This window comes from Myxocyprinus asiaticus, chromosome 1, assembly GCF_019703515.2.
Source record: "Myxocyprinus asiaticus isolate MX2 ecotype Aquarium Trade chromosome 1, UBuf_Myxa_2, whole genome shotgun sequence".
NCBI classification, from domain to species: domain Eukaryota; kingdom Metazoa; phylum Chordata; class Actinopteri; order Cypriniformes; family Catostomidae; genus Myxocyprinus; species Myxocyprinus asiaticus.
Genome location: NC_059344.1, coordinates 19,900,594 through 19,927,557, shown reverse-complemented (window position 1 = coordinate 19,927,557; position 26,964 = coordinate 19,900,594). Strand labels below are relative to the sequence as shown.

General features: G+C 39.5%; 1 protein-coding gene across 1 annotated transcript; it reads right to left on the bottom strand.

Moving 5' to 3' along the window:
• Positions 1 to 1,657: 1,657 nt before the first annotated feature.
• Positions 1,658 to 26,505, bottom strand: LOC127439650 (nucleotidyltransferase MB21D2-like). Its single transcript, XM_051695888.1, has 8 exons — positions 26,313 to 26,505; positions 26,066 to 26,103; positions 25,815 to 25,895; positions 24,860 to 25,000; positions 19,022 to 19,229; positions 6,064 to 7,492; positions 5,303 to 5,955; positions 1,658 to 4,473 (listed from the first exon to the last, which is right to left on the bottom strand). The coding sequence occupies exons 1-6, from the start codon at positions 26,392 to 26,394 to the stop codon at positions 6,129 to 6,131; spliced, it is 1,914 nt and encodes a 637-aa protein (XP_051551848.1). The 5' UTR covers positions 26,395 to 26,505; the 3' UTR covers positions 1,658 to 4,473; positions 5,303 to 5,955; positions 6,064 to 6,128.
• Positions 26,506 to 26,964: the final 459 nt, after the last annotated feature.

Genomic DNA, 26,964 nt, shown 5'->3' with positions numbered 1-26,964 from the left:
CACTGCTGTGCTTATGACCTAAACAGCTTTAAATTATTAAACACGAGACAGAACCTAAGCATAGAATAATAATTTATTGGTATAAGTGGCTGCTTAGGGCTCTTAAGCCACCAGGGGGCCACATGGGGATCGATACCCAAAGAGAACCTCTTCCCCAGTCTGCCCCCAGAATTTCAGATTGCACTTTTTTAATCTTGGTGTGGTTGATCCATTAAAATATCAGTAATTAAGCTCAGACATGCACATCTGGACAAGAGATCACAGATTAGCCAGCAGGAGTGTGCGAGTCAGTAGCTCAGACTGAGCTATGAAAGAAAGTGTGCAAAGGTTTTGCTATTCTTGATGGGACAAAGCACCTGAAAATGTACCCAGCACAATAGCAAAACCTGACCGATAAATGTCTAAAGATTGTTAGACTGTATATTTTACAATAACAGATATACTGTTCAGAATTGTTAAGACACTTTCTGTCAAAGTGGAACATGTTCATAGTGAATGTGCTGAACTCCACATGTACTGTAGGTCTAGCACCATGAGTTTGCAGATGCAAATTAGTTTGGTATTTTATCTAATTCAGAGGTTTTAAGCATGGCAAAGGTGTCTAAATACATTTTGAAGCCACTGTGTGTATTTTGAAGTAGTGTATGTAGGCACAAAGTGGAATATATAAAGTGCATTTTTGGTCAGTATGAGGTTGAGCAGAATATCACAGACTGGTCCAGCTACACTCTCTTCTGGTCTGGACTGTGTGGTCTTATCAGTGCAATAGGAAAAGCTGCAGATCAGGCTAACACTTTGCAGTCAAACAGCGCCCTCTGTTGGACTCACAGTGCATTGCACATAGAGAAGCCAAATTCGAGTCAAATGAATTTGTGAAAAAACTACTTGGAAAATGCATTGTGAGAAGATAGAGTTTAGATAATTAGCCTACTATTTTTGGGTTTCTTTCAATCTACTGTGAAACCCATTGTTTTCCCCCATACGTGAAGGCTTATAGTTATCTGTGTTTTAAATACAATGGCAGTGGATAGTGCCTCGTTTTAAAGCTTAAAAAAGGACACAAGGCTTGTGCGTCATATTTCAATCCTTTGAAGACATACAATAGGTATTGGTGAGAAAAAACCTGTAATTTAAGTAATTTTTTCAGTGAAAATCTTGACTCTTCATGAGCACCATGAGAGAAGATTGTGCACAGAGGCACACATTAGTGTGAAAACTATAGTCTTTATTGAAACGTAACTTTTTAATTACATTTCGGATTGTTTCACACTAAAACATATTGTATGCCTTCAGAAAAAAATTAAATATGATACATGACTAATTTTTAATTCATATGGACTACTTTTATGATACTTTTGGTCCTTTAATATGATTTAAAGACACAATCCACTGCAATTGTATTTAAAAGACAAGAGGGCTATCTTCATTAAACATCTTTTGTGCTCCGCATAAGTCATACGGGTTAAGAACGGCTTGAGGGTAAATCAATTATGACTGAATTTTCATTTTTAGGTGAACTTTTCTTTTAAAGACTAAGGACTGCACTTAACTTGGGCTTTAGAGTACAGGAGTAACTTTTACAGTGATTGCTTTTGCTCATGCAGTGAAACACCAAGGCATGAGCAACATTTACAGCTATCAAACAATACAAATCCTCAAAGATGTAATTTTTATTTCATGTTTGCAACAAAAGAAGACATTCCGCTCATAAGAGTGATGACATATTTGGTAGCATTTACATACACATTATTCTGTAACCATTCAGGGTATCTGAGATGATGGCTTGATTAATTTGAGAGGTCTACATTGTCTACATTCAATTTGTTTACTTTTAAGCTGGCAAAAAAAAACAAACAAAAAAAAAAAAAAACAGTTGTGCTCAAAAGTTTGCATACCCTTGGAGAATTGGTAATACGTACCATTTTTTAAAGAAAACATGAATGAGCAGGCAAAAAACATTTCTTTTATTTCTTATGGGATTCATATTCAACTGTAGGTTATAACAGAATGGCACAATCATAAAACAAAACATGGCAACAAAGAAAAAAATTAAATGACCCCTGTTCAAAAGTCTGCATACCCTTAGTTCTTAATACTGTGTATTGCCCCCTTTAGCATCAATGACAGCGTGTAGTCTTTTGTAATAGTTGTCTATGAGGCCCCAAATTCTTGCAGGTGGTATAGCTGCCCATTCGTCTTGGCAAAATGCCTCCAGGTCATGCAAAGTCTTTGGTCGTCTTGCATGAACTGCACGTTTGAGATCTCCCCAGAGTGGCTCGATGATATTAAGGTCAGGAGACTGTGATGGCCACTCCAGAACCTCACCTTTTTCTACTGTAACCACTAGAGGGTCAACTTGGCCTTGTGCTTAGGGTCATTGTCTTGCTGGAAAGTCCAAGAGCATCCCATGCGCAGCTTTCATGCAGAAGAATGCAAATTGTCTGCCATTATTTTCTGATAGCATGCTGCATTCATCTTGCCATCAATTTTCACAAGATTCCCCGTGCCTTTAGAGCTCACACACCCCCAAAACATCAGTGAGCCACCACCATGCTGCACAGTGGGGATGGTATTCTTTTCACTATAGGCCTTGTTGACCCCTCTCCTAACATAGTGCTTATGGTTGTGACCATAAAGCTCTATTTTGGTCTCATCAATCCAAATTACATTGTGCCAGAAGCTGTGAGGCGTGTCAAGGTCTTGTTGGGCATATTGTAACCGGGCTTTTTTATGGCATTGGTGCAGTAAAGGCTTCTTTCTGGCAACTCGACCATGCAGCTCATTTTTGTTCAAGTATCGTCGTATTGTGCTCCTTGAAACAACCACACCGTCTTTTTCCAGAGCAGCCTGTATTTCTCCTGAGGTTACCTGTGGGTTTTTCTTTGTATCCCGAACAATTCTTCTGGCAGTTGTGGCTGAAATCTTTCTTGGTCTACCTGACCTTGGCTAAGTATCAAGAGATCCCTGAATTTTCCACTTCTTAATAAGTGATTGAACAGTACTGACTGGCATTTTCAAGGCTTTGGATATCTTTTTATATCCTTTTCCATCTTTATAAAGTTCCATTACCTTGTTACACAGGTCTTTTGACAGTTCTTTTCTGCTCCCCATGGCTCAGTATCTAGCCTGCTCAGTGCATCCACGTGAGAGCTAACAAACTCATTGACTATTTATACACAGACACTAATTGCAATTTAAAAAGCCACAGGTGTGGGAAATTAACAGTTAATTGCCATTTAAACCTGTGTGTGTCACCTTGTGTGTCTGTAACAAGGCCAAACATTCAAGGGTATGTAAACTTTTGATCAGGGCCATTTGGGTGATTTCTGTTATCATTATGATTTTAAAAGGAGTCAAACAACTATGTGATAATAAATGGCTTCATATGATCACTATCCTTAAATAAAAGACAGTCTTTTTGCATGATCAGTCATATTTTCAAAATCAATGCCAAGATTTCACAATTTCTGCCAGGGTATGCAAACTTTTGAGCACAACTGTACATATCAGCACAACCTGAGGGACTATGCTGCCAAATAAAGAAACACTGGGACCACATCAGCCTCATTAAAAATTTGACCCTGATGTACAAGCATTGACTTTTCCCATTGAAATCATCTTCATGAAATGTTCTTGGTAATGATCAGAGACATTTTGGGCCTTAATATCTAATTTACAGAGATGATTTTGATAAACTATGAAATTGCATAGTACCACTGTTCATTTGATATCAGGCATTGTGCTAAACAATGGTCATAATATATGCAGAAAAACACATTTATGAATATTGATTCAAGCATTTTACAATATTTAAACTCACGAAATAGGTATTTTAAGGTATACAGTTTCAAACCCTGACAATATAAAGTAGAGATAGATCCATTCCATTTCCTTTCATATCAGATTTAATTAAATCAAACAAATCAAGTCCTTTGATCTCTTTTTCTTGGCTTACAGCACAGAGTGGAACTACCAAAACACACTATGTATAGTACCATGTATAGTACTAAAAGTCTTCACAAAACTGTTGTCAGTAGTGCCATCTCCTAATTCGCATAAGTGCACCTCAAATTCAGCAATATGGGAGTAGGAACCTACTAGAAAAAGTCATTTTAGCCTATTGCTCATCATTCTCTTGTTACTGATTGCTCTGCATCTGCGCAGCAGCCATGTCAGCAGCATACATGAATTTTCTGCCATCTTCCACAGGGTGCTTATGCGATTTATGCTGAATACATATGTAACATTGTTCTTTAATCCTTTAACATGCTCCAAAAGGAAGAAATGGATAAAGAACAGTCAGCGATGGAGGCCAGTGAAGTGGGAAGGAATTGGGAAGGAGACAGAAGCAGGAAGTGAGCGAGGGAGAGCAGCTGTCTGCAGGAGCTCCATTGGTTTGGTCTAGTCTATCCAGTGGATGTTGTGTTTGACTCTCTCTATTCATCTCTCCCTCTCACAGCTACCATAGCAAATCTGAGGGAGCAAGATAGGAAACTTAGACACTCCTTCCATACTTATCTTACTTCCTTTCTCTAAACTTCAGTTTCCACCTCAAAATATCTCACTTATTATTACAGTTCACATAAACTGAAAATGAAACCACTATTTCGAAAGCTTATTGAAATTAGCATTTCAAACAGAGAATATCTATCACCACAAAATCCCATTCACTGAATATTCTGACTCAACTTTCAGACAGGTTTTTGCTGACATACACACAAAACCTGCACACAAATGATCCTTAGAATCACAAAAGCCCTTAAAACAACACTAACACATACTCTTGCCCAAATCTGTTTATATGCAGATTAGAATACAATCAGGAATCAAGCTTGATACCCAATCAGTTTCAATCACTGTCATCAGCTCAACCAATCAGTATCCAAAATAGTCTCTGGAATCATATACGTCCTCATTGGCACACTCTAACCTAGATATCTAATTAAGTAAACAAAAAAGCTTGGAACATTTACTGTTTTAAAAAGATTATTTCTACAGGCTGTACAGCAGCTTCTTACAAATAAAGTATGGGTCCTGAGTTTGACAGATATTCCTTGTATCTTTATTCTCTCTTTCTGCTTTTATTTTCTGTAAAACACCTCCAACTTGCCAGTCAAAAGAATGGAAAATAGTACCTGAGAAAGGGAGCAAGCAGGATAACTGACAGACTAAAGAGAGATTATATAATCAATAGTCCCAAAACCTCTCTTTAAAAAAAAAAAAAAATAAAAAATAAAAAAAATAAAAAAAAAAAAATAAAAAAAATAAAAAACAAATTACATTCTATTTCATCAGAGCGCACCTTGGTCTTGTCTTTTTCCTGTTCAATTGCCCTCAGGCCTTGTCAAGGAATACAGCAGAAAATATGTAGTCTCTATTTTCAGTAGTACTGAACTTCGGGGCAACAACCCTCTTAAAACCCTGTAGAATATCACCATTGGAGGAGTCCATCAATGGGAGATGTCTGTAAGATGCCCTTGAATCACCTTTTTAAGATTTTATGAGTTGCATAATAGTATAGAAAATCCATCCGATCTCTTCTAGTCCCTGAAATATGTTACACCTTTTGGTAAGTGCAACTCTTAAGGGACTTCCACATGACTTACATCAGGCTGTCAATGCACCTCTTAATGTCAGTAGCAAGTGCCGCTTTGACCTTCTGATTAAACACGCTGCAGAAAACATCTTTTGAATTTAGCATTGGCACCATCAATGTAATGATGCATCATCTGAATTCCATGGTAATCATTAGCTGACTCTTTGGAAGGTCAGCGGCAACAGGGTCATAGTTGAAATTGTTTGAACATTGAGCCAGGGGCAATGATGACACTTTGCTCTATAGAGCTTAATGTATTCGGCATCGCAGAGATGATACAAGTAAAACCCTCTTTACAATCCCTCATTGAAACATCAAACAGGTGCTTTTGATTGTAGTCAGTCTTGTTGATTGTTTGACTGTGGGGAAAAAAGGCAAAAAAATAAATAAAACTCAGTGAAGAACATGGGATTGGTTTATGATTTGGTTCAATAAAGTTGCACAGTGAAAGAACTATGTCCTCTTACTATAATCTCTGTTGTATAGGTTTGCTGTGCCCTGGGCAGTGTATGATCCTTAAAACTTAGTCCGCTTAGTAGAACTTGTCATCAATCCGAAAATGGGGGCGTGTAACGTCATCTGGGTTGAGGAAGACTGAAATAGATTTGCCAGGATTTTCCGTCACAAGCTGTTGAAGTTGCTGTGCTAAGCGGTCATCTTGTGGCGATCCTGCACCACATCCATGCCTAGGCGCTGAAAACCCATGCCCATTGCTTACAGCTCCTACCGCTTCACGTTTGAGCTGACATGCCTGTCGTGCCTGCTCTAATGCTGCTCTTAAGTGCTCAGCAGGATCGGAGCGTAAATGTGCAAGTTTCCGTGCAACTAATAGTGCGGCACTGTCTGTGAGGTGTTCTAGCATGTTGCACTGAGGAAGGAAATAATTGGGACAGTTTTTGCCCAGAATGCAGTGTGCCAAGTCATCAAGAAGACCAAGGAACAGCCGGGCAGGTGTCTCGTGGTCTGGACAGCTAAGATAGGTAGTAGGTAAGCGATCACATGCCCAGAACATCAAGGTACGTAGGTGGTAGAGGCTAAGGCCAGTGCGAGGACGAACCAACAGTCTTGACAGTACAGCTTTAGCTGCTTGGAAGGCCTGTGCCATTGGGTAGGCCACACATTTCTTCAGCTGAACCTCACTGCGGGAGAAGGCTAGTCTCCACTCACGGTCAGTTCTGGTAGAAGGGCTAGCAGCTGGCGAACAGCAAGGAAGCAAGTAAAACCCACTTATGGCCTCTTCCTCTGTTATTTTACCATCCCAGAAATGGTTTGTTGTGAGCCAGCCCTGTGCAACCGCTGGCCAGCCACGAAATGAAACTACTGGAAGCAAGTCATAGAGGATTCGACTAGTTCCTGCAGTGAGAATTAGTGTAGTTAGTGGACCATTCCGCTCCACACGATCAGGAACAGGGATCCCTCTTTGAGGATTCTGACGCAATTCTTCCACCGCCATCCTAACTACACTCCAGAACCAATCAGTCACCAGCAAAGGAGAGAAGTAGCATCCATCTAATGATTGGGGAGACCGCAAGGATGGGATTGAGCCTTGCACTGCTCCAATTTCTTCCTCCTCATCCTCCTTGTCTTTTTTCTCCCTCTTCTTCTCGTCTTGACAGCAGATACGCCACTGTGATAGCATTGTGGGGTCGCAGAGGCGCAGACTCAACCATGAATGGCATGGTGGAGAATGCCGCATGTCCAGTGTTACAGGCTGATTGCGGTCATGCAGCTTAAGAGCAGGCACCAAGAGAGTGAAGTCCAAATCAAAGTCAACACCTTTTGCATAGTCACCTAGATCCTCTGGATTAAGGTCAAGAACACCTTCCCTGGCCCCACCTGATAACAGCAGGTACTCATTAGCAACTGGTAGCCGCTTGTCTACCTTTTGCACCAGGCCTGTAAAGCAAGATGAAGTAGAAATGGGTCAAAATCACAGGGGAATTGGATTGTGAAATATTCAGCAAGGTAATGTCATGGTTAGCAATACAAAATTACAGCATGCAAAGACTCCTATTATTGTATATAGACTTTCTAAGTGGAAAGCAATGGGAATGTGAGACGAAGTATATATCTTTGCACATTCATTGCTAAGTTGCATCTAGCAACATCATTTTAACTCTTTTACTGTGTTATTTTAATTAATGTGAACATTTAAGACAGACTGCTATGTGATATGGTCAGTGTTGGGTAAGTTACTCTAAAAAAGTAATTACTAACTACTAATTACATCTACAGTGTAATTAGACTACTGTACTAATTACTCTGTCTGAAAAGTAATTGCATTACTTATTACTAATTACAATCTAAAACCCTTATCAACCTCGACCAGATGAAAAATACAAGGATAGACATGAAATTGTTCTTTTAATTCTTTCAAATAAATCATATAAAATCTAATAAATTATTAATGAACTGGCCAAATAATTTAAGGGGGCTGCATTAAATTAGAAAACATACATTTTAACATTAGACATTACATTTATATTTTAAATTCACTATTGTTTTATATAGAATTGTTCTATAGTCATATAGAGTATTTAACACAATTACATCAGAAGTAACTGTAAATTACTGAAAAATTAAGAGTAATCCCTTACTTTACTTTTTTCAATGAAAAAGTAATTACAGTAATTAATTACTTAGTAATGCATTACACCCAACACTGGATATGGTAAATGTGTTAGATGTATAAGCATTATCCATATGGAAAAGCCTCTGATCCCTCGAAACTTTGTGACCCTTCAAAGTTTGAGAACAAATTTACTATGGCCAGTGTGAACATAAAATTACAAGAAACTACACAGAAACACATGCACATGCAACTGCTCATCGCTTGTGTTTAAAAAAAAGACAAAAGGATGAGTAGGTAGACAAAGGAGGGGAAGGAGAAAGGGAAAAAAACAGAGTGACAGAATTAATTTAGCTCAAAATACCAAAGAAAAGGTCAGTTGGTTGGAAGACAATTTTACTTTAACCTGTAATAAATTCCTCATTGTTTGTCATTTCTGTCATTGTCAATACGACCAGCAAACTAGGAAGATGCCAAGGGTGTCATGCATCCTTCCATACAAACATAAGAGGCAAACAAATTATAATGAACTCAGACACTCTTTTTTTAATATGCATGTCATTATTTACAAACTTCTGGAAGAATTGCCTAGTCAAGTTGAAAGGGATTCATCACACGGTTAAATATAGCATGGAACTTTCACCAAAAAACATTGGGCAATTATGAGCATGAGACTCCAAAGCCACAGTCTTACATTGCAACAAAAAGAAGGAGTGAGGGAAGGAGAATGGATGGTTAGATGGATGGACTGACAGACAGACATTGTGATTCATGTATTTAAACATGAAATCCGTTCACAACTGGGGTTGGTTACACATTAATTAATGCATGAGGAGGCAGCAAACAATATTAAGAACCAAGGGTGTGAGAACTTTTTAACAGGATAATTTGGGTAATTTAATTTATTTTTTTCTCGTGGAATATACTGTACTGATTGATCTGTAAAGATGTAAATGAATAGCCTCATCCATTTCAGTTTAGTAATTCAAGCCAGTGCTCTCACTTTGAACTTCTTAAAAGCTTTAGCTGCACATTTTAAAGCTTCTGATATAATCTTATGTAGAGTCTTTTTTTAGACTGGTAAACATGGAGATCTTTAGAATTATTTAGCACACACATTTAAACATATTTTAATCCACTGTAATTATAAGGATGTTTTCAACAAAAGAACAGTTACTGATATGGCTGCCCCATGGATCTGTTACTTCATAGTGCTTTAATGACCTATTCTCTAAAGATGATCCTCCACAGAAGAAATAGGGAGAGAAATTGTTTTCTTGCCGGAGGCATTAAAATCATGTGTCCAACACAAGAAACAACAGCTCTACTAATTACCAGATTGTTAAATGCAAATTAATCTTCATCAGCCCCAACTGCCAAAGCCATCGGCACCAGGTGGTTTCCACTCATAATTCTACCAAATGTCACCATGACTGAGTACTTGAGGACAAAAACAGAACAACAATGCTTTTCAAACAGGTGTGAAGAAACGTCAGTCTCCATGATAGGTGCCAAAGGGGAGCTGGTTAGCCAAGCATTAGTCATTCATTAGAGCTCTTAGATACTGCATGTATTGCTGTCAATGCATCAGTTACACACAGCCCAATCAGAGTTTGAACTCAGTCACCTCTAGCAGGCAATTGGTTTATTCTGTTGCTTTTCCCACCTTAAGAACAGAACTATAATGTCATGATTTACATTAGAGATGCACTAATGTACTAGCCAAACATCGCTATCGGCAGATAAAAGCAAGTATCGACACCAGATATCGGCTGATTGTTCAAAAACTTCTGATAATCAGGGCCGATAATTTCCTGTCAAAAGGAGAGGGAAACATGCATTAGATAATTAACCTACGACTCATGCTGACTCTGAAAGAAAATATCTTGTGTGGGATTACTTTGAAATGGGTGACAATGAAAGCAGAGTTGTAATTTGTAAGCTTTGCACTGACAGAATTTCATGAGGTGGAACTACTGTTAAAACTTTTAATACAACTAATTTGATTGCTCATGTTAAAGCTTGACACAGCAAGGAATATGACAAGCTCGGTAAAGCTAACGTAGAGGCTTCTTCATCTAAAAAGAGACATGCTTCATTCAGAATTCAGTTAATGTAAGTTAAGAACATTTAAAAAAATTAAGAAATCTTACCAATTTAACGTGACAAGAGGCAATTTAAAATTCAGTTAATGTGAGCTAATAATGTGCTTTTTATTTCAGTGTTTTGTTTACAACTGAGACCAGTTACTCTAAAACATGGAAGACATAGACAGAATGAAGTTATTTAAATTTATTTCAAAATATTTATATATTTATTTCGATGCTGCATAGAAAGCAAAACCACCAAGCTATCAGTATTGGCCGATGTTGTTCTAAATAATCAGCTCTAGGTTCAGCACAAAAAATTTGTATTGATGTATCCTAGGGCTGGCTGATATATTGCATATTAGCAATATAATCGTGAACATTTTGCTGATGATGCACAATTTACCAATATCGTGAATATTGCAATGATTTTAATGTGCTTTTATTTGGCCATTAAGTTTCATAAAGAGCGTATCAGTAAACTAATTTCACAATCCTTTAGGGCAGCACAATTAATCAAAATAACATCAAAATGGCGAGTTGGTCATATGCGATTATAAATCCACAAAAGGATGTGATTTAAAGACGGATAAACATGATCTGTGTACAATTCAGAACCTGTGACACGCATGGCAGCGCTCTCAGATGAGTTTGCGAGCATTGTGAAATCAAAGCAATGCAGCAATTCCAAACATTAGTAATCATTACAAGATATTATACAAATCTACAAATGTGGCAAAGGATAACAGAAAAGGAGATTACAGCATTTCAGGAAATGCTGAACATTGTAACCTGTCAAACACACATTGCCTTTTCTGTGTCTAAATAAAAGCTCCTTGTGAAGTGGAAGCAAATTCGACATCACTTTCTGTGTCAAAATAGAAGCCCCAGGTGAAGGTGAAGTAAACAGGACAGAAATAGATTACTTTTGTATGACGCAAATCAAATAAAAAAAATGGAACTGCGCTCTACTAGCTCAGGGTGCATAGATCCATAAACCTTAAAAAGTCTCAAAAACAAACTGATCTGCACCCTTTTCTTAATTTCTTTAAATTTTATTTTGTATCTCACAGAAAAGGAGAACACAGAAGTTTCGACCTCACAACCTTCCTCAGTGTCTGTGTCTATAACACAAATTTAATAATCAGAATGATGATGATAATTCAGCATTATACTATAATAGTAAACCTGACGCACCCCAGTAATAATTTTGTATTATGCAATGTTCAACTGGGTTTCAAAAATATGTCAGTGAAGTAGCTCTGCACACCTTGTTCATTCACAAAAAATGTATTAGTAAAAACATATGATGGTAAATAATGCTTTTTATTGAGCTACTATGAATCATTGTATATAAAAAAAATAAATATAAAAGTACATATCAATGAAAATGATTGAATTTCATTCTCCCTTTTGTTTATTTAGTGAAAAACTAATTTTTTAATAGATTTTCATTTAATGTCTTTAAAATATTGAATATTCTTGGCTACAATGGCTATTTGAATGAAATGATGGTTCCTCTGGTTTAAAAAAACACTTTTCAGCCATTTCAGAGCAAATACATAATTATTGAGTGATATATTGGAAATCGTAAATAGGATGAAAAATATCGAGATATAATTTAAGACATATCACCCAGCCCTCGTGCATCCCCAATTTAAAATGCACATACAAGCTGCATTGAATGAATGAGGGTTGCATGAGTGTTTTACTTACTAAATTAAAATGAAATTACTTACAATTTCTTTAAAAAAAAACATGCATGCCACTTGAGCAATGTGTTTGATTATATTTTCATCCAAATTAGGGACTGATACTGCAAAAAATATATAAAATGCATAAGATCTCACTTTTTCTTTTTCTTTAATTTTTCTTTTTTTGATATCCACACAAAAATAAAATGCATTTTCATGATCAAGTTGGAAAATAAATTCTAGAGAAACCCTTGACGATGAGGAATGTACCAGATGTCCTCTGATGAAGGACTGATGAAACTGACTAGGAACAACAAGCTAAGGAGATACCTGGAGAATCCACATCTAGGTACGGCATCTACCAGCAGCGGCAAACCGAAATATGCTAACCACCCAAACCTAGTCCCTTGTGGTCCTAACTCCAGGATGACATTGAAGCTGGTAAATATTTATTGTTTTTCAACAATAATAATGATCCTTTTTGTCCTTTTCATTTTTGCCAGCTATAACACTGTTTCAGTTTAATTAGCTCTGCTGGGAGGGAAAGAGCTGCAGTACTGTAGTGAGTCTAAAGGCTGGCATGCAGATGGTATGTTAATGTCTGCAGGTCATGGAGGTATGGAAAAGGGGAATAATGGTACAAACATTAATCAAAGAAAAAATTTCAATGAATTAATTTAAGTCAAGGCTTATGCATTTTTATATGAATTCTGGCCTTCAGTGGTGATTTAACATGTAAAACTTGATGAGCAGGTAGAGACAAGGGTCATCAAAAGTGGATCATCAGTTGTTCAATGATACATTATAGGGCTGAATATTTAAATCAATGCTAAGCAATGCACCCTAACTTGCATAAAAATAAAAAGCTGCCTGCCTGTCACTCTCAGTACGTGTGTGATGGATGCTCCCTTGAAAACGCCTGTATATTTGTAGTGTATGAGATGGCAAGCGGCAAGCTTTTAACTGAACATCAAGAGGTTAAAGAAGAGAGAGAGAAAAGGGGACACGTAACAACTGAAAGCAGCAGGAGGTGGACAAAAAGAGAAACTCAGAAGAGTTTCTGAAGAGTACTGAAAAGTCAGTATGACAGAAGATAAATTCATCCAACCAACCATGTTAGTAAACAGAAGTCCAAACATAAAGGACAAATGAATGAAGTTCTGCATGATTCATGGGTAAGAATGCAACAGATGAGACAAAAAGAGAAAAGCTGGAGGTTTAAAGTTTCCATGTAGGAGGAAAGGCTGTGGGAGTGAGAGAAAATACAGAAAGAGGGAAAAAGAGAAAATGTCACCTAAACCAGCATTTGACAGGATTATGTGAAGTGAATGGGGTGATGTTATCAGAGAATAACACAGTTCTGTAAAATCTGCCTCTTCCTCACTAATGTCATACAAAAGAGGAGAGGGAAAAGGAGACAGCATGCATTAAATGTGAGCGTGAGTGAGTGGGGGGAGGGGGTTGACAGCAAGTGATGAGAATAGGGTATTGAGAGGAAGGCTGATTTGTACTGCTGAGGAACAAAACCAAGGAGAACTAGAGACACCTGCTGGACAAACAGGTTCAGTTGGGTCACACACTGAATCAGAGACTTCTCTGTGCAATGAATATGAAATATACTGTACATTAAATATCTGAGATTTTAGTGATTTTTAAGGGTTTAGAGGAACTACTCATAAGTGTAATTATTTAGCCATTCATTTCTGTAACTGAATAGAAAACAATGTGATTTATATTTAAACCTATCTCTGTAAACCCTAATGTTGTTATTACTTATTGTGGGGATGGGGGATTGGTCGTGTATCTGTCTGCGGGAGAGGGAGAGCAGTAAGGCTCGTGACCTAGGCTGTCATTATCATTAACACCTGTCTCTCATTATAGTGATGGTGGAGGGAGACCTGAAAAGGCAGACAGATGCATCAGTTGGCTGAAAGAGAGGGACCAGAGAGACTGTTCCTATGTGTGTGACAAGAATTATTGGCTCGTTTGTGTGTGATTACTTGGCCACTGAGTGCCCTTTTGTTTAAGTTTTGTGAACGACGCTGAAGAGTAATAAAAGACTCACGTTGACTGTTTCCGCTGCCACCTGATTCCTCCTTTTGCCCTGAAAATACGAACTCTGTTACACTGGTGCCAAAACCCGGGATTTGGAGGATAACGTCGTCATGGCCCTTCACCACTGGGCGAAGTAATCAAGCTCCCTCGCCAGCATCCGGCAGAACAAACATCAAGCCCTCATGGATTTATGCCTGGAGCAGGAACAGCGTTTCCAACTCCTGCTCCAGGCCCAAGCGGAGGATCAGCATGCATTCCGGAGCCTGATCGCCAGAGAGGGGGCTGCAGCTGCTACCCCAAAGCCCACAACCCCTGTTACCCTCATCAAGATGGGCCCAAGCAATGATTCCCAGGCCTACCTCGACTTGTTTGTAAAGACGGCCGAGGTGTGGAGCTGGCCACCCGACCAATGTGCGGCCCACCTGTTACCTTTGCTCTCCGGGGAAAGCGCAACTAGTGGCCCAGCAACTTCCTGCCGCCAGTCTCCTCAACTACAGAGACCTAAAGAAGGCGATCGTGCAACGGGTGACCGTAGTCCTGAGCAGAACCGCCAGCACTTCAGGACCCTGAAGTCTGGGAAGCACGACTGCCCGTTTGCTTTTGTGCAACAGCTCTGGGATGCCTGTCGAAGATGGCTGTTGGCTAAGGGAACCCACGGCGCTATGGATATCGTCGACCTGGTGACAATGGAGCAGTTCATCTCTGACCGAGTGGGTCCAGTGCCACAGCCCGGCATCGCTGGAAGAGGGCGTCCAGCTGGCAGAAGACTACATGGTGGCGTTTCCAGGAGGCAGTGAACCAGAGGCTTTTCCTTCTCTCTCCTAACCCCCCCGCCCTGTTCCGACAGGAGGAACCCCACCCAAACCCTTCCCCTTGTCTGTGTCTCACCCTTCCCCTGTCTCCCTCTGCTCTCCCCCCCAGGTTGTCGAGACCGCCCCCATAGGCACTGTAGGGAAGCCTCGGCCAGTCTGTGTGAGCTTCGGGGAAGCCGGGCACTGCCAGGATCGGTGTCCAGTAAGCGAGCTGGGGACGCTGATGCGGATCCCTGACGCTCCGCAGGCCACTCCCGATCGGGCAGGGACATATCGGATACTGGTAAGTTTAAAAGGGGATACAAATCAAGCTTTGGTGGATTCGTGATATACCCAAACTTCTATCCACCAATGCTTGATGCAAGGCGGGGCATTGGGTACAAATAAACAGGTGAGTGTGCGGTGTGTGCACGGGGACATTCACAGGTATCCGGTGATTACCACTGAGATACTATTTAGGTGGCAGTTTATTCCTGTCTCACCCGTCCACTAATTTTGGGAACGAATTTGCCTGATTTTAGGAATTTAATAAGGGAAATATGTGTGGATGGGTCCTGTAAAATGTTGTCTCGGTGTGTGACGTGCGATGCTATGGCTCCGGAGGCGTGCCAGGGCCGTCTACATCTGCTCCGTGTTAAGATGATTCAAGAGAGGGAGTTCCTTCCCTCAGGGGGATTTTCCTCGAGATCAGTCACGTGACGAGTCCCTCAAACACGTTTGACCAAGTGAGAGTCATCGATGGTCAACAGCTCCAGCCTGACGTCACACTCACATATTTTTCAATTATTAAAGATTGGTTGTATTGAGTGACGCAGGACACTCAAACAAAAGAAAATACAACCCGATTATTAGTACCAAAGAGCCGGCGGGAAACCCTATTCCAGACGGCTCACCATAATGCAATGGCTGGCCATTTAGGTGATGAGAAAACGCTTAACCGAACAATGGCCCATTTTTTTGGCTGGGAATTCACGGGGACGTTCGCAAGTGGTGTGCGGCATGCCGTGAATGTCAGTTGGTGAATCCACCAGCCACCCCAAAAGCGCCATTGCGCCCTCTACTGCTAATCGTCGTCCCCTTCAAAAGAATTGCCATGGACCTCGTTGGGCCATTAGAACGGACCGCACGAGGGCATCGCTTTGTATTAGTTCTGGTGGACTTCGCAACGCAATATCCGGAAGCAGTGCCCTTGCGCAACATCTCAGCACGTGGTGTTGCGGAGGCACTCTTCAGAATAATCTCCCGAGTGGGGAAAAGAAATCCTCACTGATCAAGGCACTACATTTATGTCACGAACATTACGCGAACTGCAAGAGTTAGGTATTAAATCAATTCACACCAGTGTTTACCACCCACAAACAGATGGGTTGGTGGAACAATTTAATAAAAGCTTAAAAAATATGATTCGTAAGTTCCCTAGGAATTGGGATAAGTGGCTCGAACCCATTATTTGCAGTGCGGGTGGTTCCACAGGTTTTCCCCATTTGAGCTGCTGTATGGGCGTCGGCCGCGCTGCATGCTTGATGTGATGCGGGAAGCTTAAGGAGGAGGGACCTTCAAACAGTTAGAATGAAATTCAGTACGTTCTTGATCTTAGAGCAAAACTCCACACTTTGGGTCAATTAACACAGGAGAATTTGCTCCAAGCTGAGGAATGTCAAAGCCGAATCTATGTCAGGGGCACTCGACTACGGGAATTTGCACCAGGATATAAAGTGCTTGTATTACTGCCCACCTCAAGCTCTAAATTACTCACCAAGTGGCAAGGGCACTTTAAAGTCACACGGAGAGTCGGAGATCTCAATTAAGAGGTTAGGCGAACAGACAGGGCACGTCAAATTTACCACCTCAACCACCTAAAATCGTAGTGGGAGGCGGACCCTGTGGCCTTGCAGATGGTAGTTCCAGAAAGGGCGGAGCTCGGGCCAGAAATGACTCTCAAACCAAATTCATTCACCACGGTCCCGTGTGGAGAAAACCTCTCGCCGTCACAGCTCACAGACGTGGCTAAGTTGCAAGTGGAATTTGCAGACGTTTTCTCATTGTTCAGGAAGAACTGGAGGCAATGCTTGAGATGGGCGCAACAGAAGAGTCGCACAGCGATTGGGCCAGCCCAGTGGTTCTGGTACCTAAGAGTGACGGGACAATCCGGTTCTGTGTAGACTATCGCAAAGTGAATGTGGTGTCCAAATTTGACGCGTACCCAATGCCTCAGATTGACGAGTTGCTCGATCGGTTGGGTGCAGCTCAATTTTATTCGACAATGGATTTAACAAAGGGTTATTGGCAGATCATTTTAACTCCAATCTCCTGAGAAAAAAAGGCTTTTTCCACACTGTTCGGCTTACACCAATTTGTGACTTTTCCATTCAGTTTGTTCAGGGCCCCTGCCACATTTCAGCATCTCATGGACAAAATTCTTAGACCACAGACAACATTCTCAGGAACGGCCAGTACTATTCATAAGTCACCAGCTCTCCTTGAGGGAGACAAAGTACAGAACCATCGAGAAGGAGTGTGTTGCGATCAAGTGGGCTGTCCTCACACTTGCTACTACCTGCTGGGGCAGGCTTTCACCCTCTGCTCAAATCACGCCCTATTCCAATGACTCCACCACATGAAAGATACCAACATGCGGATCACCCGTTGGTACCTGGCACTTCAGCTGTTTAAATTTTAGATGATCCACAGACCGGGGGTGCAGATGGCTGTGGCTGACTTTCTCTCCAGAAATGGAGGGGATTTGGCAGGCCGGATGTTGCCCCGGCCTGAGTCAGGTGGTGGAGGTATGTGGGGATGGGTGCGTGGTTGTGTATCTGTCTGCAGGAGAGGGAGAGCAGTAAGGCTCGTCACCTGGGCTGTCATTATCATTGGCGCAGGGAGACCTGAAAAGGCCGACAGACACATCAGTCTGCAAAACAAGAGAGACCAGAGAGAGACTGTTCCTGTGTGTGCGACAATAATTATTGATTCGTTTGTGTGTGATTACTTGGCCACTGAGTGCCCTTTTGTTTTGTGAACAACGCTGAAAAGTAAAAAAAGACTCACGCTGACTGTTTCCACTGCCTCCTGACTCCTCCATTTGCCGTGAAAATACAAACTCTGTTACACTTATAAATTTCTTTTTTAATTAAACATTACTTGAAATGCCATGTAATGAAATTAATCAAATATATAAGTTCCTAGAACTTTTTTAAATTCAATGAATTATTTTAAGTATTAATAACTCAAACTATTGAGTACAAAATTGTGTCTATGGGGAATACCAACAACGCCTCGCTCTTGAATTATTCAATTATGTTTCCTTGGTCAAAGGGAACATATGGGGGCATTTAAACAGTTGCTATTAAAGAATTCATAGAGGTTTTAGCTCTTTTGTATTATTACTCATGTTGTTTTGTTGCAAATAGTTGTTCTGTGAGATGTCACAATTAGGGTGATCTGTGTCCCCTTTGGTCAAGTTGGACCCTGTTAACTATTTCAGTTCACCTTGTGCATGTGCAACTGAAGTACAGGTATATGCATTTCTTTGGAGAATTACATTTATTTAATGACTGACCTAGAATCAGCCATATTCATTTTTTAAGCTGAGTTATTGTATGACCTTAATTTAAGGGCATTCAATTAAAATTATTAAGTTGAAACAACTACATTTACATAGCAAATATAAGTCTACATGCACCTAGTTACCTTAAGTTCATTCTATATGAACACCAAGTAAAATTAATTATTTTGGAGATGCCATTACTCAATTGAGGGAATGAGTTTATTCAATCAATTGAGTAGACAATTTATTATAGTTTACAGTGTAGGTATTACTTTTTCTAAATGTTTTAAAGTATTGTTAACATTTTTAATATAATTACTGATTTACATGTCCATACACTTCTTACAATTTTGCCTGAACAGAAAATGGCAATGCAATTAAATGAACTAAATTGCATTTTTGTCAGTTTGCAAAATTCCAGTCAGGAATAAGAATATTGAAGATATTTAGCTTTGCAAAGTAAAATGTAATTTGTTTAAACATAACTATTTAAGTATCAGATTAGAAATGACTAAGATAAATATGACAATTTATAATTTTAAAGAAATGCAAATATTTTAGTTGTATTATGTATGTATTTATAAATATATACATACACATAATACATTTATACACACAAACACGCTATTTGTGTTATGTGTGGGACTGTGATATTTCTCACCCAACATGTTGAAGATGAAGTCTTTAGCCATATGCACCTCGAGCGCGGTCTGGTCTCCAAACTCCTCGTGCTCCAGCTGCACAAACTGCTGCACCTGCTCCGACAGCTGCTCCAGCGTCGTGCCCGAGCGGAAGTCCACCTCGGACACCCGCTTCACCGGCATCGGCGCACGCGTGGCCACGGCACTCATGAATGTCTCCATTGAGCATTACCTGAAAAACAAAAAAAGTACATCACAATTTGGCCAAATCGTTAAAAAAAGAATCACCCTGATAAAATGTCCTGAGTCTTGATTGTATTCCTGTTAATTATGGAAAGTCGGTGATTACTTTCATTTCAAATTAAGCATATTTCTCAAAAATTAAGTAAAACTCCCAATGGCCCTCTGCTGGTAAAGGCATGCAAACTACCCAACTTAAACTCAGGTTAAAGAAATATTCCGGGTTCAATACAAATTAAGCTCAATCGACAGCATTTGTGGAATAATGTTGATTACCACACAAATTTATTTTGACTCATCCCTCCTTTTCTTTTGTTTTCCGGGATTTTCTCCCCTTTTCTCCCCAATTTGGCATGCCCAATTCCCAATGCACTCTAGGTCCTCATGGTGGCGTAGTTACTCGCCTCGATCTGGGTGGTGGAGGTCGAATCTCAGTTGCCTCCATGTCTGAGAAAATCAATTCGCGCATCTTATTACGTGGCTTGTTGAGCGCGTTACCGCGGAGACCTAGCGCGTGTGGAGGCTTCACACTATTCTCCGCAGCATCCATGCACAACTCACCACGCGCCCCACCGAGAGCAAGGACCACATTATATCGACCACGAGGAGGTTACCCCATGTGACTCTACCCTCTCTAGCAACCGGGCCAATTGGTTGCTTATGAAGCCTGACTGGAGTCACTCAGCAGCCCTGGATTCGAACTCGCAACTCCAGGGGTGGTAGTCAGCTTGCTGAGCTACCCAGACCCCCCACCCCCTTTCCTTTTTTGAAAGAGGAGCAGCAGCTAGTCAAAATAAATTTTTGTTGTAATCAACATTATGCTACAAATGATGTCGATTGAGCTTAATTTATATTGAACCCGGAATATTCCTTTAAATTTTAATAACACCTAAATACTTAAACGAACGTTAGTTATTCATAGCGGCTGTAGCGGAATGTAGGTCAGTGGGCAGATTAAGCCGCTAATTAGCCAGCTAATGTCTCAAGCACTAGACCGTTTATTATAATAAACACGACACCTCTAAAACCAAGTCATATAGATCATCACAAATTCCCCATGACATGTGTTGAGGGAGGGGGCGATAGATGGGGTTTATTTTTATTTTCAGTTGATAAACGAGCGTGTCCACACTTGAAGATCAAGCAGCTCAAATTAGCTGACTAGCAGGTGTGGATCAGTAAATATGAGAGCTAACGTGCTAATCAGCTACAGACCTCAAACATCAGCGCTGGTATTTCTACTTTACTTTACACACACCCTGTTGTCCGCTAGTTCAACGCACTCTGCCTTTAGACCCGGGTTGTCTGTTTTGATTTCTTTTCTGAAACAGGATTTTCTCCCGTCATTTCCAACAGCTCGATTCCCCTGCGCGCACTTTCCCAAATGCAACACTTCCCGGAAATCACAAACCTCCTCCGAGAATCTTGGGAATAGTAGTACTTTTAACGGTACTCAAATCCATCCAATCCCAGAGTTTCACATTTAATTATAATGTACTCGCCAGAGTCAGAAATTAACGGGGGCAAAAATGATATAGAATGGGACAAAAATGTCACCGAAATTTAAGTTGTTTTGGTAAAAAAAAAAAAAAAAAGCCCCTGAAAATCAGATGCAAAGGGCAAATATTGGCCATTAATTTAAATAAATAAAATAATTCTATGCACCGATTATATGTAATTTTGGAGAGATTGAGTAATTTAAGAAATTGCTTCTTATCACATCACAGGGTTGCAAACGCATGAGAGGTGAAAAGGGTGAAGTCATAGTATTTTTTTTACTATGTAAAACTTATTTTACATAGTACATGTTTTTTTTTTTAAGTCCCCCTTTCAAGTTATTTTAATAAGTAAATTAGTTATGTAAACAAACTGGGCTTCAAAAAGGTGACTTTAGCCAAAAGGTGTGTAGTTTGCATCTCTGATATCAGAAAGGTAGAGATATTTGATATAATAGTTCCATGCTAAACAAAAAAAAAAAAAATATGATTATTTATACTGTAAATTAAAGTCAAATTCAAGTAATGAAATCTGTGCGATAACGAGGCAGAAAGTCAGAAATGAACTTTTTCATAACTGTGGAGATAATTTCCTGCTGGGATTTTCATTTTATTTATTTTTTTTACATTTATGAGGACTTTTTTTTTTCTAAACATATCTGAATACTATACTTTTCTTCTTTTATTTAAATATTTTTAGTCAACTAATTAACACAGGTTCTCAGTCTGAATAATTAGACTGAGAATATATTTCCTCCCATATTACATCAACATCAAATCGTAATTTATTTGATAATGTTAATAACTAGGCTTAGAAAAGAATATTAGGAACTATATCAGATGTTATATTTACAAAACAAAAACTGGGGCATTTTTTGCCCCCACAATTTGAATTTCAGTGGCCTTTTTGTAAATTTTAAGTGCATTTTTGCCCTGAGCCCCCTTAATTTTCAGATCTTGCTCAGTTTCAAGAGAGTGAGTTGCACACACTTTTAAAAGATAGAGTGACACCATGAACTCAATCAAACGCTCCCCTGACAGCTTTTAAACTCTTCCTCTCCTCTGCTCACTTTTTTCCACAGAGTGAAAAGTGATCAAAAGATTTTCAAAACCCTTTGCCAGCTCTCCCCATCCCATTCCGACCCCCTCTTCTGAGGTGTCACCTTGAAATACCGCCCCTTTGAAGCAGCATCTGAGGCTGACAGCACAGATAATTGTAAAGGAACGGAGGAGGCCAAAGTCAGCAAGGCGCTTTAATTTTCACTGCTTTGGTATCATTTTCTCTGCACTATTCCTAGCAGTTCTTTACCTTGTAATTAACAACTGAACCCTGTCACCTGATATGCACGTAATTATATCTTCATTTCTAATATGAAAGTCTTCTGCATTCAGGTTCTTTAGTCAGGCTTTTGTATGGACACAATCCACTTGTCTATCACACAGATATGCAGTGGCCATGTTTCCATCGAGCTTAGACCACGGTGGTGGAAAGCTGATGGGCTTAATGCCACAAAAGAAGAAGAAGAAAAAAAGAAAAAACCTACACAGCAGTTTCAAATGAGATTTTAATTTTGAAGAATGTTTTTGACAGCTTTTGAAGCAGCACATCTGAAAGGATGGTGATTTTTTTATTTGTCAGATGGTCTGAAAGGAGACTGATATGTTGAAGTGAAATTGTATTAACACTCTTCTGTGGGATGTGCTGTTATGAGTGATTCCTCGAATAGGAAGCGGGAGAGAAAGAATACCTATGAAAGGGGTTTGGGTAATCGTATCAGTGTGTGAGGACATTTCATTCAAAGAGGAAAAAACTAATCCTCCAACACCTTCAGACATCATCTCTTTCCAAGTTCTCGCAAAATAGCCCCTCTCTGCGCACAATGACTGACAACCTGAGTCACACTAATTCAGACTGAGCAATGAATTGGGTGCCAAACACTGCCCAAAGTACAAGTGAGGGTAAATGCAAAATGTCAGCTGGTCTTCAGGGGAGTGAAGGAAAGCCATGTTGGCTATAGATACGAGACTTCAACTCCCATGAGTCACAATTAACAATATCTACCTCAACACCCCGAAATCACACTGACCGTTACTTACCCAACTGAAGAGAAATCAAGTTAAAAGTCTCTTGACAACAGTGCTGTCCCTTAGATGTTGGCTGAAACACCGAGAGTTCATTCAAGCACAATGAGAATTTAACGACTGAATGATTACATGGCCACTGCAATGTACTGGGTGCTTTAAACATTGATTTTTACTGGCAGATACTATCCGGACAGAGACAGGGAGGAGACACTTAACATGGCCTTATAAAGCAGAACGTGATACGCCTTGATGGATTTTCACGAAGAGACCCTGATCTGACTTCAGTAATGAGTGACTGGTTGAATTCCCAACGCTTTTGAAATGTCAGCGAGGAGACAAAGGAAACAAGGAAAAACTTCTCAAAAAAGGCATCAAATTAAAAGTTGCAGAATCTGAAGACTTATAGCACTTTCCAGCTCATTTAGCTGGGTCTAAAATCATACCTCATTAACATGCACATCAGACAACTGACTTTATATTGTTTAGTCCTTCAAGTATAAGCATTACTGTTTCTTCTTACTAGCACAATGAATGTCTTATTCTTCCATCTTCCAGCAAAGAGTGGACTAAAGTGGTTTGATTGCCTTGTCCTGATTTGCCCGCCTCTGCTAATAGCCTGAGTTAATGAGGGTTTTACGAGTGGTGTGATCACTTTATTGGGACATGCAGCATCAATAGAAGCCTCTTGCCTCAATAGAGTTGGCTTATGAAGCTGCCTTTGCAAATTGACCTGAGGATTTATAAAGCAATTTTCAAAGGTCCCAAACCCAGCTATTAGAACCTCATTGAATTTCACATTCTATTTGAATAAAGATAAGTTTGGACACTGGAAGCGCTAAAAGTGAGGTCATGGGTAATGAACTGCTTTGCACTGTCATACTTACAGGATCAAAGCCCATAGGCTATTGAGACATTTTTTCATTGACCTAATAGAGTTATTCAGAGAGCTGTTTCCTCCACAAACCACAATATCAGAAGGTCAAACTGGCAATCAACGTCTCAGACAGCTTTATTTGTTTTCTCCAACAAAGTATGTATACACACACTCTCAACACAGAGTACACCATATCACTCTTAGTAATAAGCCACAAAGGAAAGCTTCTCAAAAGTTTTTCCTCCCCATGCTGACAAAATAAAGATGCATGCGATAATGGACCCTTTTCACAGACCTGTGATGACACGTTTTCCGCACGTAAATCTTGCAAACTTTTTTATATTTGCAATTTTTTAATTATTCAGTGCAAATGAATAACAATTTACTTTGTATTATATTACCCTCTAATTAGTTTTTAATTTTTAGTCTTGTGTTTCCCTTACAGTATAACAAAGGTGGGCTTGGGCTCTGGAGTAGAGCAGATTAATTCCTTCATTAGGGTCTGAATGTGTATATTGTTTGGGAAATCTTTGATTTGGATGAACACTAAAAAAAGAAATAAAAAAATTTGAAATTCGCTTTTGTGCCATCATCAATCTTCTAGCTACAGTTCATCTCCTGCGCCAAAGTCATCAATCAACAGTAAAGATATGATGGGCTAATCCCATTTCGAGAAAGAAATTATAAAATGTCAAATGAAAACTATTTAATATGAGCATAGGTTTATAGTTTACTTCCAAATTTACTGTAAATGCCTGACTGAAAGTGTTCTTTTGAGAAGACAATTAAGCGCACACCCTAAATTAAGAGGTTATTGCATAAATATATGAAGGAACCATGTATAAAACACAACTCAAAATATAAGCTTATTTATTGGTCAATAAATTAGCTTGTATTTTGAGCTGTGAAGTTATTTTTTTCCTTCACTGACAGTGGAAAATGAATTGATTTTGTAAATAAAAACAATTTGTGTTGCATTTACAATACTGTGAAAACCCACACCCCTGTCCCAGTGCCTAATCATCACTTTCCAGATGTGACTGAGAAGGGTTTAGATAAGCCCTTCTCTTTTTCAGCCACCCCATCTCTATTCATTTCTTGTTCAAGTGACAAAACGTAACATCTCCAGAGGGTCAGGGTCAGCCAAATAGAGATTAAGTTCAAAGGGCCATGGCAGCCCAGCCGACAATGAGTAGTGTGCCTCCGATCGGTGCCAGCTTACTGAAGCTGGGGTCATTGGTTAAGGCCTGGTGGTACAGGGGACCACAGAAGCAGCCCATGCCAGTGAGGAGGAGTGTGCCCGCCTAAAGTAAAAAAAAAAAAACAAAGTGTGTTACTTTCTGTTATTTTAACTGGTCTGTTCCTTTTGTCCCATTTTGTATTGTACTGTATTGTATTGTACTATATTGACAGCCTGATTGTCAATACAGTACAATACAACCTACTGTATATTATATATATATATATATATATATATATATATATATATACACTATTTTTATTGAATAATGTGTATCTATATTGTGTGTATTGTATAATGTACATTGTATGTTATTATTTGTATATTGTGTTTTGTGTAATTATGTGTATATTAGATTTTAAATTGTGTTGTATAAATCTGATGTTTATTGTAAACTGGTATATGTCTCATCACTGTCACGACTGCTATGTTGATCGGAACTGCACCCAAGAATTTCACACACAATTGCACTTGTTTATATGGTTGAGTGACAATAAATGTGATTTGATTTGATTTCAAGCCAACTTATGGGGGGGCCAGCACAAACATACTGATTTTATATTTATTATTTGTATTGTTTAGTAATGTGTATATATCATATTATAATGGGTATATTGTGATGTTTCTGTGTTCATGGTAACTGTCTTCTGTTGCATGTTGGGCAGATATCAAGAACTGGCATATAAAAGTGATTCTCATTCTGATTACCTGCTTCATGCAATTCTGAAACAAAATCTGCTTAGTTTTGGTTCTTAATTCAATTTAATCCATCTCATGTTGATCGATCACTGCAAATGGATTCTGTGGTTTCAGTTTACGGCTAAAATGTATGAAATTTCATATGAATGTTTAAAAATGACGATGAGAGATGTGTTTACCAGTGCAGGTTTCCTGCAGCGAGCAGCTCCTAATAAAGCCAGACTGTGGTAGATATGGTACTTGTTTGCAGTATCAAACAACTGATGACACAAAAAGTACACATAAACAGAGAATGGGCTAATGCATCACATTCACAAGATTAGCTCTGTTTTAACTTCTTACAATTTGTCCTTATACCCCAATAACTCCAAAACCCCCACAGTGTCCACAATTTTACTTGACAATAATTAGACATGAACGGAATACTCACCTCTCTCTGGTAATCACTCGCTTCACTGTGTCTGAAGCCTGACCAAGAGAGAGAAATGCAAGAAAGAGTAAGTTGCTAGACAGCTTGATTAAACTTTGAGGAAATGCCTCCCATATTTATTGGCTATGCGCTCAGGCACGTACGACATGTCCAGTGTCCAGGCTGACTTTCAATATTTTGACTCGTCTTGACTTGTCATACAAGATCTGCGAGTCAAATAAAACAATCATTCAGAGAGAATTCTTACCGTGCGCTCCATATGCACCTGCAGCAACTGCAAGAGCCCCAGAAACACCAGCTAACCTCTGGACCAGCGAAGCAGCGCTCATGACTCTCGAAGTGCACAGGGTCGAACTGTAAACACTATGCAGGAAACTGCTGTCATTACGGATCTGACAGGAAGGACGACGCTATCTACCCATAAGTGCGAGCACTGAGCCAAGATGGCGTCCAACGACACAGTTTCATATCACGTGACTGTTTTGATATCTGATCGAAAGTTCACTGAGGTTCAGTAATGACAGAGAACGTCTCTTAAGTCAGATTGTGACAGAGGTTTTACAATATTATACGTAAAAAAAATGCCAAAAGTACAAGAGTTTAAATAGAGTTACAATGGGCTCTTTGTGTAAAATATATGCCTTTTCAGTCAAGGTCAGAGAAATATGTAAATAAATAACCTTGTGCTTATAAATTTCCCACCTACGGAATAAACTAGATTGTTTTAAATCCGGTATGACCCCAATTCAACACTTACATATCAAACAATCTCTACCTTGGCCGCTGAAAGACCTATCCCTGCATAATTAATCATGCGGTTAAATGTGGTTCATATGAATTATTAGTCTGCTAGTGCGCTCCAAAAAGTTATTAAATATAATTTCTGGTTTGGTTTTGCA

Excerpts from the sequence above, each read along its gene's own strand:
- LOC127439650 (XM_051695888.1), bottom strand. The coding sequence starts at position 26,394 with ATGAGCGCTGCTTCGCTGGTCCAGAGGTTAGCTGGTGTTTCTGGGGCT. Across the intron at positions 26,104-26,312 it reads AGGTGCATATGGAGCGCACG|GCTTCAGACACAGTGAAGCG; the intron begins GTAAGAATTCTC and ends TCTCTTGGTCAG. Across the intron at positions 19,230-24,859 it reads GCTGGGCTGCCATGGCCCTT|TGCTCAATGGAGACATTCAT; the intron begins TGAACTTAATCT and ends TTTTTCAGGTAA.